The 14,585-nt window shown below is 41.4% G+C and overlaps 1 protein-coding gene across 12 annotated transcripts in view; it reads left to right on the top strand.

Annotated features, from left to right (window-relative positions):
* The first annotated feature begins 1,234 nt into the window (after positions 1-1,234).
* RIC8B (RIC8 guanine nucleotide exchange factor B) overlaps positions 1,235-14,585 on the top strand; it is a 108,944-nt gene continuing 95,593 nt past the window's right edge. For all 12 annotated transcript variants that reach the window (XR_008379085.1, XR_008379088.1, XR_008379087.1 and 9 more), the window contains exons 1-2: positions 1,235-1,714; positions 11,151-11,198. Coding sequence is in view for 3 of the 12 variants with exons in the window: in XM_053586660.1 (XP_053442635.1) it covers positions 1,631-1,714; positions 11,151-11,198 (132 nt within the window). In the remaining 9 variants the exon portion in view is untranslated. The remainder of the gene's footprint in view (positions 1,715-11,150; positions 11,199-14,585) is intronic.

The raw sequence follows: 14,585 nt of genomic DNA, 5'->3' as shown, positions 1-14,585 counted from the left end.
TAGCACAGTTCAAGAGGCAGAGACTGCGAGGGGAGGAAGGCTTCAAAAATGATACCAGTAAAGGTTGTTTGGAGTGAGAAACTGCAAGTAACACACAGAATTCATCCACTCTAACAAAAAAGCCTGGGAGATCAGAAAGAGTTCAGGCCTTGAGTTCAAAGTCAGTTTCTAAAATCTGCATTTTTGATACATGAATCCATTAACCTCTCCAAGACTCAGACTCAGTTTCCTCATCTTAAAATGAGAATAACAGTAGAATGGAAGTTCTATAAAGGTAGGGACTTTATTTGGGGCCCATCATATCCACACTGCAATGAACAGGTTCTCAAATATTTGTCGAATTCGGGAGAAACGGTGAAGTGTGTAACAGAGTGCCTGGCACACCGTTAACAATTAGAAAACGCTAGCCTCTCTCACGATTACCACCACCCCACCTCCACTATTGTGGCAGTGTTATTAATATCACATTTACTGAGGGTTATGGAGCAGCTGCCTTTGGAGAAAGGCCTGCTTTCAAATCTCGACTTCCCCATTTACTGGCTATGCGACTTAAAATAAATTACTTAAACTCTTCGGGTTCCTCTGGGTTCCGCATATATCTGTGTTGTGAGAATCAGAGGCTATCTGGAAACCACTTAACACAGGAGGAGACCCGTCGGCACCAAGTGCATGGCAGAGATTAGTATTAAGGCAAAAAATCGCCGACTCCCCTCTTATCCAGATAACTGCCTTCAATTTCCCACATTACTGTAGCCGGATACAAGACAGAACTGCCAACAAGGGAGGAAGCAGAGAATTTCGGAGACCGAAACCGCTAAATGAGAAAAGACGGGATTAAACTGGTGCTTGACAGTTCCCACCAAGAGGTGACAGTTTCCGCGACGGTCAGCGGGTCCAACCAGCCAAGGCTGAAGCAGTACAGTCCGCGATGTAAGGAACAAAACCAAGGCAGAGGCTTAGACCCTCCCCATAACGGTCTCTCCTCCGCTGGCCTCAGGCGGCGGCCGGACTCCCGTTTCCGGCCCTCGCAGGACCACAATTCCCAGCATGCCCTTGGAGAGCAGGCTCTCCGCAGGATAACTACTAATCCCAGCATGCCACTCGGCACCCCAGTGAATCAGATGGAAGAGTGGGATGATTCAGTTGCATGCAGGGAATGGTAGTCCATTTAGAGGATGGTTCGCAGGTGGGCGGGGAAGACCCGGGTTGCTCGAGTCCGCTGAGGAGGCTGATTCACAGAGCAGGGTCTGGAGAGAAGAACCATTGTGTCTGTGAAAGCCCACTCAAAAGACTGGGCTCTTCTCGCAAGGAAGAAGAGCAAGCAGGGTCCCGGGCCTGACCCCGCCTCGGGCCGCCCTCCAGGCCTGGAGCCAGTCCTGGGCCTTGTCGGGGGCGGCCTCGAGGCGCCGGTTGCTGGGGGAGCGGTGACGTCGCGGGGTGAAAGTTGAGGGGCGGTGACGTCGGGCCTGCCCGGGCGGAGGCTGGCGGGTTGGAGGCAGGAGGGAGGGAGGGAAGGAAGGAGGGAAGGAAGGAAGCTGGGAAGGAGCGAGCGAGCGGGGGCGCGAGGCGTTTACCTGGAGGCAGCGGCTTGGGCGCGCAGAGCGGCCGCGGCTCCCCCGCACCTGCGGCCATGGATGAGGAGCGCGCCCTCTACATCGTGCGGGCCGGCGAAGCGGGGGCAATCGAGCGGGTCCTGAGGGATTACAGCGACAAGGTAAAGAGTCCTGGCCCCGGGCGTGCGGTATCGCACCCCCGGGCCACCCTCCGTGTTTGCACATCGCATCCCTCCCCACCCCCCTCATTCCGGGGATGCGCGTTGCTCTCCCCAGAAAACGTTTCCGGCTTGGGCATGCGTGTTTATGCCCCCAGCCTTTTCTATCTCTGCATCCTGCATCCCCCTGCCCCCACTCTAGCACCCACTCCTCTGATTCCTGGCCCTGCAGCCTGTCCTGCTGTCCTTCTCCCGAGCGCGTAAGTCACACCCCCGGAATTCATAGATGTGGTCTGTGCCCTGTGCCCCACTCTTGGATGTATAAATGCACGCGAGGCTTTCTCACCTGTATAGCATAAAAATACTGGCTTCTCGCATTAATCCATCCTTTGACATGCAGAAAACATACCAGCAACGATGGCAGTTGTTTATACGCCTACAGCACCGTGCAGTTTTCAAGGTGTTGATGTCTTCTATATGGTCTTATTTGATCCTCGGAGTGTTTACAGGGTGGATGGTATCCTCCCCATTTTATAGATGAGGAAACCGAGGTGCAAAGACCTGAAATCACGCCCAAGGTCATGGACATATTATTTCCTAAGTGGATAGAGAATCGAACTCCTAATACTACCTGTTATTTATATCGCGTTAACAGCTTTCCTATCCATTATCTCATTTAATCTTGACGGCAGTCCAGTGAGGTATTGTCTGCATTTTGCAATTGGGACTCGAGGTTAAGTAACTTGCCCAAGGTCACACTTGGAACAGACATTCCAAACGAGGTCTTCAAACTGTCCGTTTATTGTTCTTTCCACTTTGCAACTCCGCTGCAAAATATTAAGTTGTTATTAATCCCAGCCACTTCTCTGAATCTCTTTCCAAGAACCGTTAGCTCTTCATTACTTTTCCTTCCAGGAATTTTACATGCTCACTTCAAAAGGTAGCATACCACACCTTTGTTCTTGGGTTTAGAAGGCTACTTTATAGGAATGACTTACTACTCCCTTCAGTGAGAACACACCCAACACCAGGTCACACCCTGGATGAAACATCTGTCTTCCTTTCATTTGCCTCGGTTATAATTTCCCCTTCTGTGTTTGTTGTGTGCCTGCTACTGTATTCATACTTTTGTATTACTGAACGGTGAGTATGCCATTCCCACCCTGGGTGGAAAGATTAAAAAATACGAGACAATCCTTTCAAAAAGAGCAGTTTCTGTTGAAAAAAAAAAAAGACACAATTCTTGTTTATGAAGAGCCTTCATTACCATTTAATCTTCCCAACTCTGTGAGGAGAGTGGTGGTATACCTTATTTTACAAGTACAAAAATTTAAGATGATAATGTAGGCCCAAATTCACACAGCCTCTGAGAGTTGGAGCTGTTTGAATCCAGGTTGTCTGACTTTAGGGTCCGGTGCTCTTTCTACCATATTATACTGCTTTCTTTGGGAGGATGCACAGGTTCTGTTCTGTTCATATCCTAGCTCTTTCACTTTCTGATGTGACTGAACACCTGCCTAATTTAGAGAAACTCATTGAATGTATAGGTATACATATTGTGGAGATTATAATCATTTAACCTTATTTGTTACTACTGCTTTCCAGAAAAGGTCTGAGGCACCTACAAACTGATTTTCAAAAGAAAGAAATACAACAGATAATTTGGCCATTGTGCTGACTCAACTAATTTTATTTAGCATTTATTATATGCCAGATACCCAGCAATAAATAGGAAATTTTTTTCTATAGGGAAGGGAGAAAGAGAACCTCTAACTGGATCTTATCACCTTCTTCGATATTTCTCTTTCCCTTCACGGCTAAATTAATTAGACTTCAGATTTACTTCCTCCAATTTATCTCTTCTTGATCTCCCTTCAGGCTGGTTTCCACTTACCACTCGTGGCCAGGTGCTGTCAGAGTTTAAATCCTGGACATCTCCAGTTCCCCTTTTCATAATGGGAATGTTTTTAAAGTTGTTAATGCCCACTGTGTATTGTGTAAGGTAATATTCTGAAGTGCTTCAGGAGATTCCCAAATACTTGTAATTTGGGGACCAAGCCTGAGAGAGTACTGAAGCTTGATTATGGGTAGAATCAGCCCATAATCAGTTAGCTCTTTTAGAAGAAAGCTTGTGTATTTAATGCTGATTATAATAAAGCAGAAATAGCTGAGTTTCATGTTGCAGCGAGGATTTGCCCCTCAAGGGGAGAGATTTTAGAGGCAAAGTAATGGGAAGGGGAAGTATGATCACACTAGTCAGGGAATAACAGTGGGAGGGTTGAATTAAATTGCCCAGCTCTGTAGTATGTAGAATCCGAAACCCTAAAAAAAATAGCTGGATACCATGTATGTTAATTTCCTCATCTGTAAAAATGGATTTGAGAAATGTTTAGAGTAAGAGACGATTACAAGGCATTGAGGACTCCAACCAAGAGAGAAATGAATAATGTAGAGTAATTGGGGTGGCGCCTGTGGCTCAAAGGAGTAGGGCGCCGGCCCCATATGCCACAGGTGGCAGGTTCAAACCCAGCCCGGCCAAAAACTGCAAAAAAAAAAATTAAAAGAAATTAATTACAAAAAAAAAAATAGAGTAATTGGTTCATTGTTGGGGAGAGAAACGGGGAAGTTCTTTATGCTGTGTTGTTTCTCTAATAAAGTCAGTCTTTGGAAGGAGACAGTGAAGTAGAGGGGAAAGGTAAGATTTGGCATCAGATAAACCTTGGTTCAAATTCTGACTGCCATTTATTAGCTTCATGACTATGGATAAGTTATTTCAAGCCTCTGAATCTCATTTCTTTATCTGTAAAATAGGAATAATATCACCATTCTCCTGACTTAAGTTATTGTGAGGATTAAATTAAATGGACTATAGGCAATACCCGAGTTACAAACACCTGACTTACACACAACTTACTCTTATGAATACATACAACTTACTCTTATGAATGGAGGCTATTACACACAGCAAGTCTCTGAGTTAACGAACATCTGGCTGACATACAACTTGCAGTTATGAACGGAGGCTGTTAGAGGCAATAGGTAAATGTACTTGTCCCAACTTACATACAAATTTAACTTAAAAACAAGCCTATTGGGAACTGCCTATATAGTGCCAAACACTGAGCGCAGTACACTTAGGAGGTGCTCAGTAGGTTACAATTGTAGTGACTTAGGTGCTCAAAAGATCAAGAGGACTCCAGTCTGGTCAAGTGCCAGACTGTCTGGACTCTGATCCTCAGCTAAAGGCTTTGTGTGGCCTAGGACGGTTAACTTTGCTGTGTCTTGGTTTCCTCATCTGCCAAATGGGAAAAATAATATTACCAATATCATAGGGTTCTTGTCAGGATTAAATGAGGAACATGTGTAAAGCACTTAGCATAGTGCCTGCCATTGAGAAAGCACTCCATAACTGTTAGCTTTGAACAAAAAAGGCAAGAATTAAACATGTGCCACTGAATTAACATAGCACAATATGAAGATTGAGAATGGAATATGTTTCATTCTTTCCCTTTTTCTAATATGTAGTAGAATACCTTGTATCATGTTCAGAACAACAGTTAATTCTCTAGCTCTAGGAAACAACATCTAATTTCCACTGTGTTATGGACTCTCATTTCCAAGCCTTCTTGCTTCATTCACTGACCCTTGTTATCTTGGGGAGAGGGAAAATCTCTTTTCTTGCAGAAAGAACAAAATTTGTATGTTAAGGGCATAATACAGGTCAACTCAGCATAACAAAGTATTTTTTTAAAAAAGAAGTGGTTTTTCCCTCCTCACAATTCACCTGTTAACATTTATTGAGTGCCTACTATATACCATGTATTATCCATAGCACTTTCACAATTCATCACGTATAACCCTCTTATATTAAAACTTACAAGGGAGATGGAAGTATTCTATATACAGGTCAAGGACACAGGTAGGAAGTGGCAGACCTGGTCTTCAGATTCCATATCCAGGGCTCTCTTTGCAGTGCCATGTTGCCTTTACCCTGTCTGTTCTGTTTTTGAGCATAGATGAGAAAGCTTTTTCAGGAATAGTACACTACAGTTATCCTTCATTATCTGTGCAACCTTGCATGGATAGCAAAACCTGCAGGTTTCAATGTTCAATTCCCTGACATAAAATGGCATAGAATTTACAATACTTTAAATCATCTCTAAATTACTTATGATACCTAATATAATGTAAATGCCATGTAAAGAGTTAGACTATATTATTTAGGAAATACTGACAAGAAAAAAATCTGCACTTGTTCAGTATAGACCATTTTTTCCCCATACATTTTCAATCCATGGTTGATTGCATCCACAGAAGTGGATGGACCTCACAGACACGGATGTGGAAGGCCACCTGTACTTCCTTTGGCCACTGTCAGGCCCTGATCACCTCCACTTTAGTTATAGAATGAGCTATTTGGGGAAGAATGTATCATTTTGGTCTAGACTTTTCAAGCTCTTGCTTTTCCTGCAGGGCCTGTTCTGGTAACAGATTTATAGATAAGTTGTTGGTGATTATCATGATTATCAACAATAAACAGTGACCAAGGACCCTGAGGTATACAGTAATATTGTGATTCCTTGAATCACAGCATATTTAGACTAAACAGAAGATCTTTGACTGAAACCCCCGTATTTAATTGGTGAAGAAACCAGGACCTAGGCTCATCAGCTGTAATAACCAGAGAGGTGGCTTGTAGGCTACAGGGGCTACCTGGCCATATGACTACATCAGAGCAAGGTCCAAGAGGATTCCATTTTGGAAGTATGGCAAGTTTATGGCTAAAGGAAGAGTAAAAGTTATTCAGGATACTAAGATACAGGCAAATAGGAAGTAGTCCTTATAGGAGAGGAAAACCGTATTGGTGGCAGTGAGGGTTTCAATTTATGTGCTAGAAGAATCTGATTAATAGAGACCTAATATTGAGACAGTTCTATAAATATAGCCTCTACATTTGAATAGGGTTTATAAACATCCCGGCCCATGCAAGAGGACTTCATGCTTTCCTGAGGCTGAGCTCTGACTCTTGAGTTCACTCTGGAGGCACGTGGTTAGGGGGCTGTTCTTTGTTATACCTTGTTTTTATTTCCAGATTGGGTTATATAGTGTTACTGGTTTTTAGTTCTAGATGTAATCTCTGTTCATGAAACACAGCAAAACACACATCACCCCAATTGGCTTTTATTCCCTTTTATTAGTGCTGTTTGAGTATACCTTTAGAAATCTGTAAAACAACTCCTAGTTGTCTAATCGTTAGTATTTAAAAGGCCAGGTACCATACCATTGGCTTTGCAAAAACAACAGTAGTAGCCATAGAACACCTACTATATGTAAGGTGCCATCCATAAAGATAAGGAAAATCTGATGGGTAGTAAAGGGGAGCAACTTGACAAAGATTACACTTTTAATAAGCAGTGAGACTGGACTCTAACTCTAGGTTATCTAACTCTCCCGAGCTTGAGCTTTTTAGAAACTAGTCATAGGATATGAAACCTATGGTGGGAATCTGCATAATGGATCTGGTGTGTCAGTAAGCTGGGGTGGCTTGCACGGTCTCTAAATTGAACAATGGTTTAATGGTTTATGATGGTTTACTCTTTAATTTACGTTTGACTCCCCTCCCCCCCCCATTTCTTTGAAAATTATGCATATAAAGAAGGTGAGGTGTAGACTGACTGTTGGCCAACAGTTCTTTACGGGCATTTACAGCCAGAGATGCTAGTTCCCCTTCCCTCTTTCAGCTTTTGAAAGGAAAGAGAATAAGGGTTAAGGGTACTGAATAGGTCAGGTATGATCTAAGTTGGATAAAAGAAGCCAGCCTTATAGAAGCCAACATCTGTTGGATCTAAACAATCTTTGAGGGTTGAGCTTCTGAATAGATGGGCATATTCAGAAATAAATTTGTAGTGCCTGACATGCCAGTATATTTTCTCATTAAGTGCTCATGCTAGTTCTAGCCTGGGCTTTTTGAAGCTTCTTCTTTTTTAAATGTTCTGTTTTTATGACAATTCTTGCATTTAAAAAGCAATAGAAAAACGAGATCTTTGTACTATTCTAAATTCTCACCTTACGAGATTAATTCTACACAGGAATTGTTTAAAAGACATTTTTATAATTTAATGCTTATCTTTCCAAAAGAGAATTTTTTTTTTATATTCTCTTACCATAAATGTCAAAAAATGTCTATAGGACCACTATATTAACAACTAGGTACATTTATTCCCAATAATTTACAGAATTAATATTTTACGTATAATGGCCAAAAATAGGCTTTCTTGATTTCTTAGTACAATTATTTTCATTTGCATTGTAACTTTACTGAGCTTCAGTTTATACCTTTAGCCTGATGTCTTCTGTGTACCTTTGTCTTTAATGTTAGTTTTTACTAACTTTGGGTCTATACATTTTTTTAAGACAGTCTCATTTTGTCACACTCAGTAGAGTGCTGTAGCGTCATAGCTCACAGCAACCTCAAACTCTTGGACTAAGGTGATTCTCTTGCCTCAGCCTCCCAAGTAACTGAGACTATAGGCACCCACCACACGCCTGACTATTTTTAGAAATGTGGGTCTCAACACTGGCTCAGGCTGGTCTCAAACTCCTGAGCTCAAGCAGTCTACCTTCCTTCCTCGGCCTCCCAGAGTGCTAGGATTACAAGTGTGAGCCACTGTGCCTGTCCCCATGGGTCCGTAAATTCTTTTTTTTTTTAGACAGAATCTCACTTTGTTGCCCTTGGTAGAGTGCCATTGCATCATAGCTCACAGCAACCTCAAATTCTTAGGCTCAAGAGATCCTCTTGCCTCAGTTTTTCATTTTTAGTAGAGATGGGGTCTCACTCTTAACTCCGTGCGAGGTCTTGAACTCCTGAGTTCAAGTGATGCACCCACCTCTGCCTCCTAGAGTGCTAGAATTACAGGAGTGAGCAACTGTGCCCTGCAGGGTCTGTAAATTCTTAAGTATACTCCTAAGAGGTATAGCTTATTCTTTACTCTCTTGTTCTTTGTTCATTCATTTATACATTTTTTCATTTGAGACGGGATCTTGCTTTGTCACTCAGGCTAATGTGCTGTGGCATCATCATAGCTCACAGTAAACCTCAAACAACTCCTAGGCTCAGGTGATCCCTGTGCCTCAGCTTCATGAGTAGCTGGGACTACAGCTGTATGCCACCATGACTAGCTAATTTTTCTATTTTTTTTTTTTTTTTTTTTTTTGTAGACACAGTCTCGCTCTTGCTTAGTCTGGTCTCCTAGCCTCAAGCAGTCCTCCTCCTTCAGCCTCCCAGAGTGCTAGGGTTATAGGCATTAGCCACCATGCCTGGCTATTCATTCTTTATTTTTAAAATTTACCTTTTATTATAAAAATAATATACCAACAATCTTTTTAAAAAATTGCTGTATAATCTGTCAAGTGGATATATATTTAATAGAAGATTGTTACATGCACAACCATTCATCACTCTCTTGTTTTGGGATATTCAGGTTGTCTCCTCTTTTCTTCCACAATATTAGATATCACTGCAGTAAATGTAATGACATATATAATTTTTTCCTCCTTCTGGATGACCATTAGGATGAATTCCTAGGAGTAGGAGTTCTAGGTCAAAGAGTATGAATATTTTTACAGCTTCTAATATGTGTTGCCAAATTGCTTTCCCATTTAAGGTGTCAGTTAATGCTGCCACCAGCAATATCAGGCCTGGGTATTGATGTCCATTTCTAACAGGGCTTTATGTCCTTAGTCTTGTTCTCCTTTGATATGGCCTATGAGCTACTGCCCAAAATATTCTTTCAGAATGCTGTTCATACCTCCTTCATAGTCTTTCCCCTGGTTACCACCACCTATCTGCTTATTCAAGTATAGATTTTTAAATCCATGCCCTTACCACCTGACTTCATCGATTTTAATTGTTTTGCACCTACATTTGAGATAGCTTCCCTTAGGTTTCCTCAAATGGCCCTTATCTTTTACCATTTCTTACATTCAGAACTGCTTCTCTGCCAACATTTCTCCCATCTCATTTAATTTCAAATATTGTTGCTTCTGCAAAGCTGTCAACATAGAATCACCTGTAATGATATCCTAAGTCTTAGTGTACCTAACTCCTGGTGTGTTGCTAATAAATGTTTCTTTGTGTGGCCAATGAGAGAAATACAAAGGACAATTTAGTGGTGTTTTTTGATGTTTAGTGGAGTTTTTTTTTTTTTTTTTGTAGAGACAGAGTCTCACTGTACCGCCCTCCGGTAGAGTGCCGTGGCATCACACGGCTCACAGCAACCTCTAACTCTTGGGCTTACGCGATTCTCTTGCCTCAGCCTCCCGAGCAGCTGGGACTACAGGCGCCCGCCACAGCGCCCGGCTATTTTTTTGTTGCAGTTTGGCCGGGGCCGGGTTTGAACCCACCACCCTCAGTATATGGGGCCGGCGCCCTACTCACTGAGCCACAGGCGCCGCCCAGTGGAGTTTTTTTTAAAGGAAGGTTTAAGATTCTTAAGAGCACTTGCTTCTCCTAAATGAGGAGGGAGAATGAGGAATTCTGTGCTCTTTTTTTTTTTTTTTTTTAATCTCCCATTTTCCTCTACTTCAGCTGTATTGTAAGGTACAGAGCTGCCAATCACTTCAGGAAAAGTCATAACACTCAGTCTTCCCCTCCATTTATTTTTCCTTAATGTCATTGTCATCATCATCATTGTAACCCTAATATTTACTGATTATTGACCAGGCACAGAGATGGTGCTTCATATGCCTTAGGGTTTTTTAACTCTCACCCTATGCCTTAGGTGCCCCCTGTTGTGAGATGAGAAGCCCAGTTATAGAGAATTTACTTGCTCAAGGGGACATAGCTAGTAAGTGGTGGAGCCATGATTTAAATGCTCATTCTCACAGAATTTTCTAAAATACCATGCTGTCAACCCTAGCTACAATTGTATAAAGTATAAACTCCTCAGCAACATTGGAAGACCCTTCCCAATCTCTGTCCAATTTACTTTCCATTGTTATCTTCCATGCCTCCATCCCCAAATACGTGTTCCGTGTTCCAGTCTCACAGAGCTGCTTATTTCACAAATATGTCATAAATTTCACACATGTGAGCCTCTGTTTTGTCCATAGAATGCATTCCACTTGCCTCTTGGCAACTCCTATTTATTCCTCCAGGTCCTGGCTAAATGCTCTATACTCTATGCAAACTATTTCTGATTTTCCTGGGCAGTTAGTGGCTTGGTTCTCTATTCTCCTTTGTGTATATTTCTACTATAGTCTTTTCATACTACTGTATAATTATTTGCTTACATGTCTGTCTTTCTTACTTTAACAAGTATATTAAGATATGAGATGGCAACATTTGTTCTGGGTCATTATTTCTTACATTTTAAAACATAGCCAAAATTTAAAATCTGTGTATTTAAAATGACATTGTTTCCCTTTTTTCCCCCCTCAGCATAGGGCTACTTTCAAATTTGAAACAACAGATGAAGATAAAAGAAAGGTAAGCCATGGTATTACTCTGTGTGTGTGTGTGTGTTTTCATGGACTTTCTTTTTATTTTATTTATTTATTTATTTTTGTAGAGACAGAGTCTCACTTTATTGCCCTTGGTAGAGTACTGTGCCATCACAGCTCACAGCAACCTCCAGCTCCTGGGTTTAAGCGATTCTCTTGCCTCAGCCTCCCCACAGGCGCCTGCCACAACGCCCGGCTATTTTTTGTTGCAGTTTGGCTGGGGCCGGGTTTGAACCCACCACCCTCGGTATATGGGGTCGGCACCCTACTCACTGAGCCACAGGTGCTTCCCTATTCATGGATTCATAGACTTTCTAACTGGTGGTCTTGTTTTCATATGATGGTTGTTGGTTGGTTTTTGTTTTTTCTTCAGTTTATTTTTTAGGAATCTTTAGAACAGAGACAGGTGCTAGGTTTAGTATGGGTTACACATAACTCTTTCCTGCTCCATCTCTATAGGATCATTCAACTTACATAAATCAGGAACATGGGAAGGGTTTGGAAGAGCTGTCTGTCCAAATCTTACTAATGAATATTCACTTCATTTGGCAATAGGACTCCAGATTTCCCAAAATACAGCTTAGCCAGGGTAGGTTAACTTTTGAGAAAGCAGCTATTCCTGTTGCTGCCCCTCAAACACAGGTCCTTCCCTGTGCTGGCAGTTATTTATATAGTTAGCTGTTGTGTAGGTCACTGGCTTCACAGGCATAGAGAAAAATGGAAGTCAGGAGACTCATCAATAGAGGAGGAGTTATAAGAGGGTGCGTCAGAAATAAGATGCTGTGATGTTATTCTTGCCTGTTGGGGTTGCCTGTGGTTGCTTTATTAAAGCATGACATTAATGAGGATAAACTCACCACTTCTGCTTTTGTGTTTTGCTGGACTCAGTACATCTATTCCAAATCTCACAAATGCCAAAACCAGATAAAAGAATATAACTGAATCAGTATAAATCTCTTACTGCTGCTGGAAAAATAGCTTAAATCTAGTGCTTTGCTGGTAGTGGGATGATGACACATTGAAATATTTCCTCTCTTCACCTCTGTCCCCACATCTAATGTCCGTGTCTTGCTAATTTTGTATCTTAAGATTTCTTTCTTTCTTTTTTTTTTTTTTTGAGAGACAGAGTCTTATTTTGTCACCCTCGGTAGAGTGCTGTGGTGTCACAGCTCACAGCAACCTCCACCTCTTGGGCTTAGGCAATTCTCTATCTTAAGATTTCTTCCATCCATTTTCTCCTGAATCACTGTCCTAATTCAACCCTTCATCTAGATTACTGCATTGGTTTCCTAACTGTTCTTTCATTTTCTAGTTATATGCTTTTCTAGTTGATTGTAATCCATATATCTAAAATAGCAACCTGTCTTAAAACTCTTCAGTGACTTTCTTGGCCTACTGAATAAAGTTCAAGCTTCTTAACATAACATACAAGGTGCTCAGTATTCTGATCTTTGCCCTTTTTTGCACTAGACCCGAGTTGTTTTTTAATTTGATTTTTATTAAATCATAACTATAGACATTTATGGGTTACAATGTGGTGATTTGATATGTTGAATGCTTAAATTACACTGGTTAACATAACCATCACCTCACTTGTTTCTTTGTGGTAAGACATTTATAATACACTCTTAGTTGTTTGAAATGTACCCTTGTGTTGTGCTCATTAGGTGAGATCCCACCAAATACCCTCCCTCCACTCACCTTCCCCCCTTCCCTCCCCTCTCCCTTTTCTCCCTTCCTTCTTTCTGGACTATATTTGTGTTTTATCATTTGTATGAATGTGTTAAGTGATTACATATTGGTTTCATAATAGTATTGAGTACAGTGGATACTTTTTTTTCCACTTTTAAGATACTTTACTAAGAAGAACAGCCTGTTTCTTTCCTTTCTCTAATGTTTAATGTTTTAGAGGTGTAGAAGGTTTCCACTTACACACACATATACTTCTTTTTCTTAACTTCTTTGCATATATTGTTTTCTACCTAGAATGCCTTCTTCCTCTTATATACCTCTTCTTCTTTTCACCTGGTTAATCTTTACTCAACTCAGGGGCACTTCCTTGCAAACCTCCTGACACTCCAGGTAGGGTAAAGTACTCCTTTTCAATATTTCCATAATATTCCATGTAAATTTCTAACACTGGTATTTATACCTTGTTTTTTAGTTATGTGTATATGTCTCTTGCTGTTAGACCCCAGAATCTTTATATCTTTGCCATCTTGAGTGCCCAGCACATAACAATACAATAATCCCTGTTGTAAGTCTTTCTTACTTGATCAAATCCAAAAGAAAGTCAGAGTTAAAGCCCTTCATCTATGAAGTTTATACTTCATGGTCTCTCATTTGAGACAGGGATTCTTAACCAGGGATATTCTCTTTGGGAAGCTTTTCAAGATATGCCTGCTTAGGTCCCTTCTCTTATCTTCAGGGAATTTGGGATGGGGAGGGGCATGGGCTCCAGGCATGTGTATTTTTGTGATGGTCTTCAGGAAATAAGTGTGCATGTGTTTAGTGGGAGTGCAAAATGCTACCCTGTTTCCCCAAAAATAAGACCTACTTACAGGAAAGATCAGACGTCCCCTGAAAATAAGACCTAGTGCATCTTTGGGAGCACACCTTAAAATAAGACACCGTCTTATTTTCGGGGAAACAGGGTAGTACCTGTGGAAGAGAAACTGGTAGTATCTACCAGAATCATAGATGCATTTCACCCCTTGACCCAGCAGTACCACTTTAGATTCTATTCTGTGGATAGATTGAACTCAAATAAAGTTATTCATTGAAATATTGTACATAAGGCTGTGTGCAGTAGGCTCATGCCTGTAATCCTAGCACTCTGGGAGGCCGAAGAAGATGGATTGCCTGAGATCACAGGTTGAAGACCAGCCTGGGTCAGAGCGAGACCCTGTCTCTAAAATAGCCAGGCATTGTGGCGGGCACCGGTAGTCCCAGCTACTTGGGAGTCTGAGACAAGAGGATCGCTGGAGCCCAGGAGTTTGAGGTTGCTGTGAGCCATGATGCCATGGCACTCTACCAAGGGCAACAAAATGAGACTCTGTCTCAAAAAAAAGGAAGGAAGGAAGGAAATACTGTACATAATAGCAAAAGATTGGAAATAACCCAGGGTTCAGCAATTAAGTATTTGTAGAAATTATGGCACATTTACGTAAGAGAATACTATGATAAAGTAAAGAGAGAGAAAGATGCTGTTATGTGTTAATCGGAAAGTTAAGTGGAAAACAAAAAGGTGTTAAAAAGAACATACTGTTTAACAAACTTATAATAGGTCTTCAGGCTAGGAAGGCAGCTGCTATTTATTTAGTTCAGTTGAGAGAATCCATACTACGCCTGTAGATTGATGGTGTCTTAGAAA

Source organism: Nycticebus coucang, chromosome 3 (assembly GCF_027406575.1).
Source record: "Nycticebus coucang isolate mNycCou1 chromosome 3, mNycCou1.pri, whole genome shotgun sequence".
Taxonomy (NCBI): Eukaryota; Metazoa; Chordata; class Mammalia; order Primates; family Lorisidae; genus Nycticebus; species Nycticebus coucang.
Note: the sequence above shows the minus strand (reverse complement) of the source record. Positions and strands in the feature narration are given on the sequence as shown.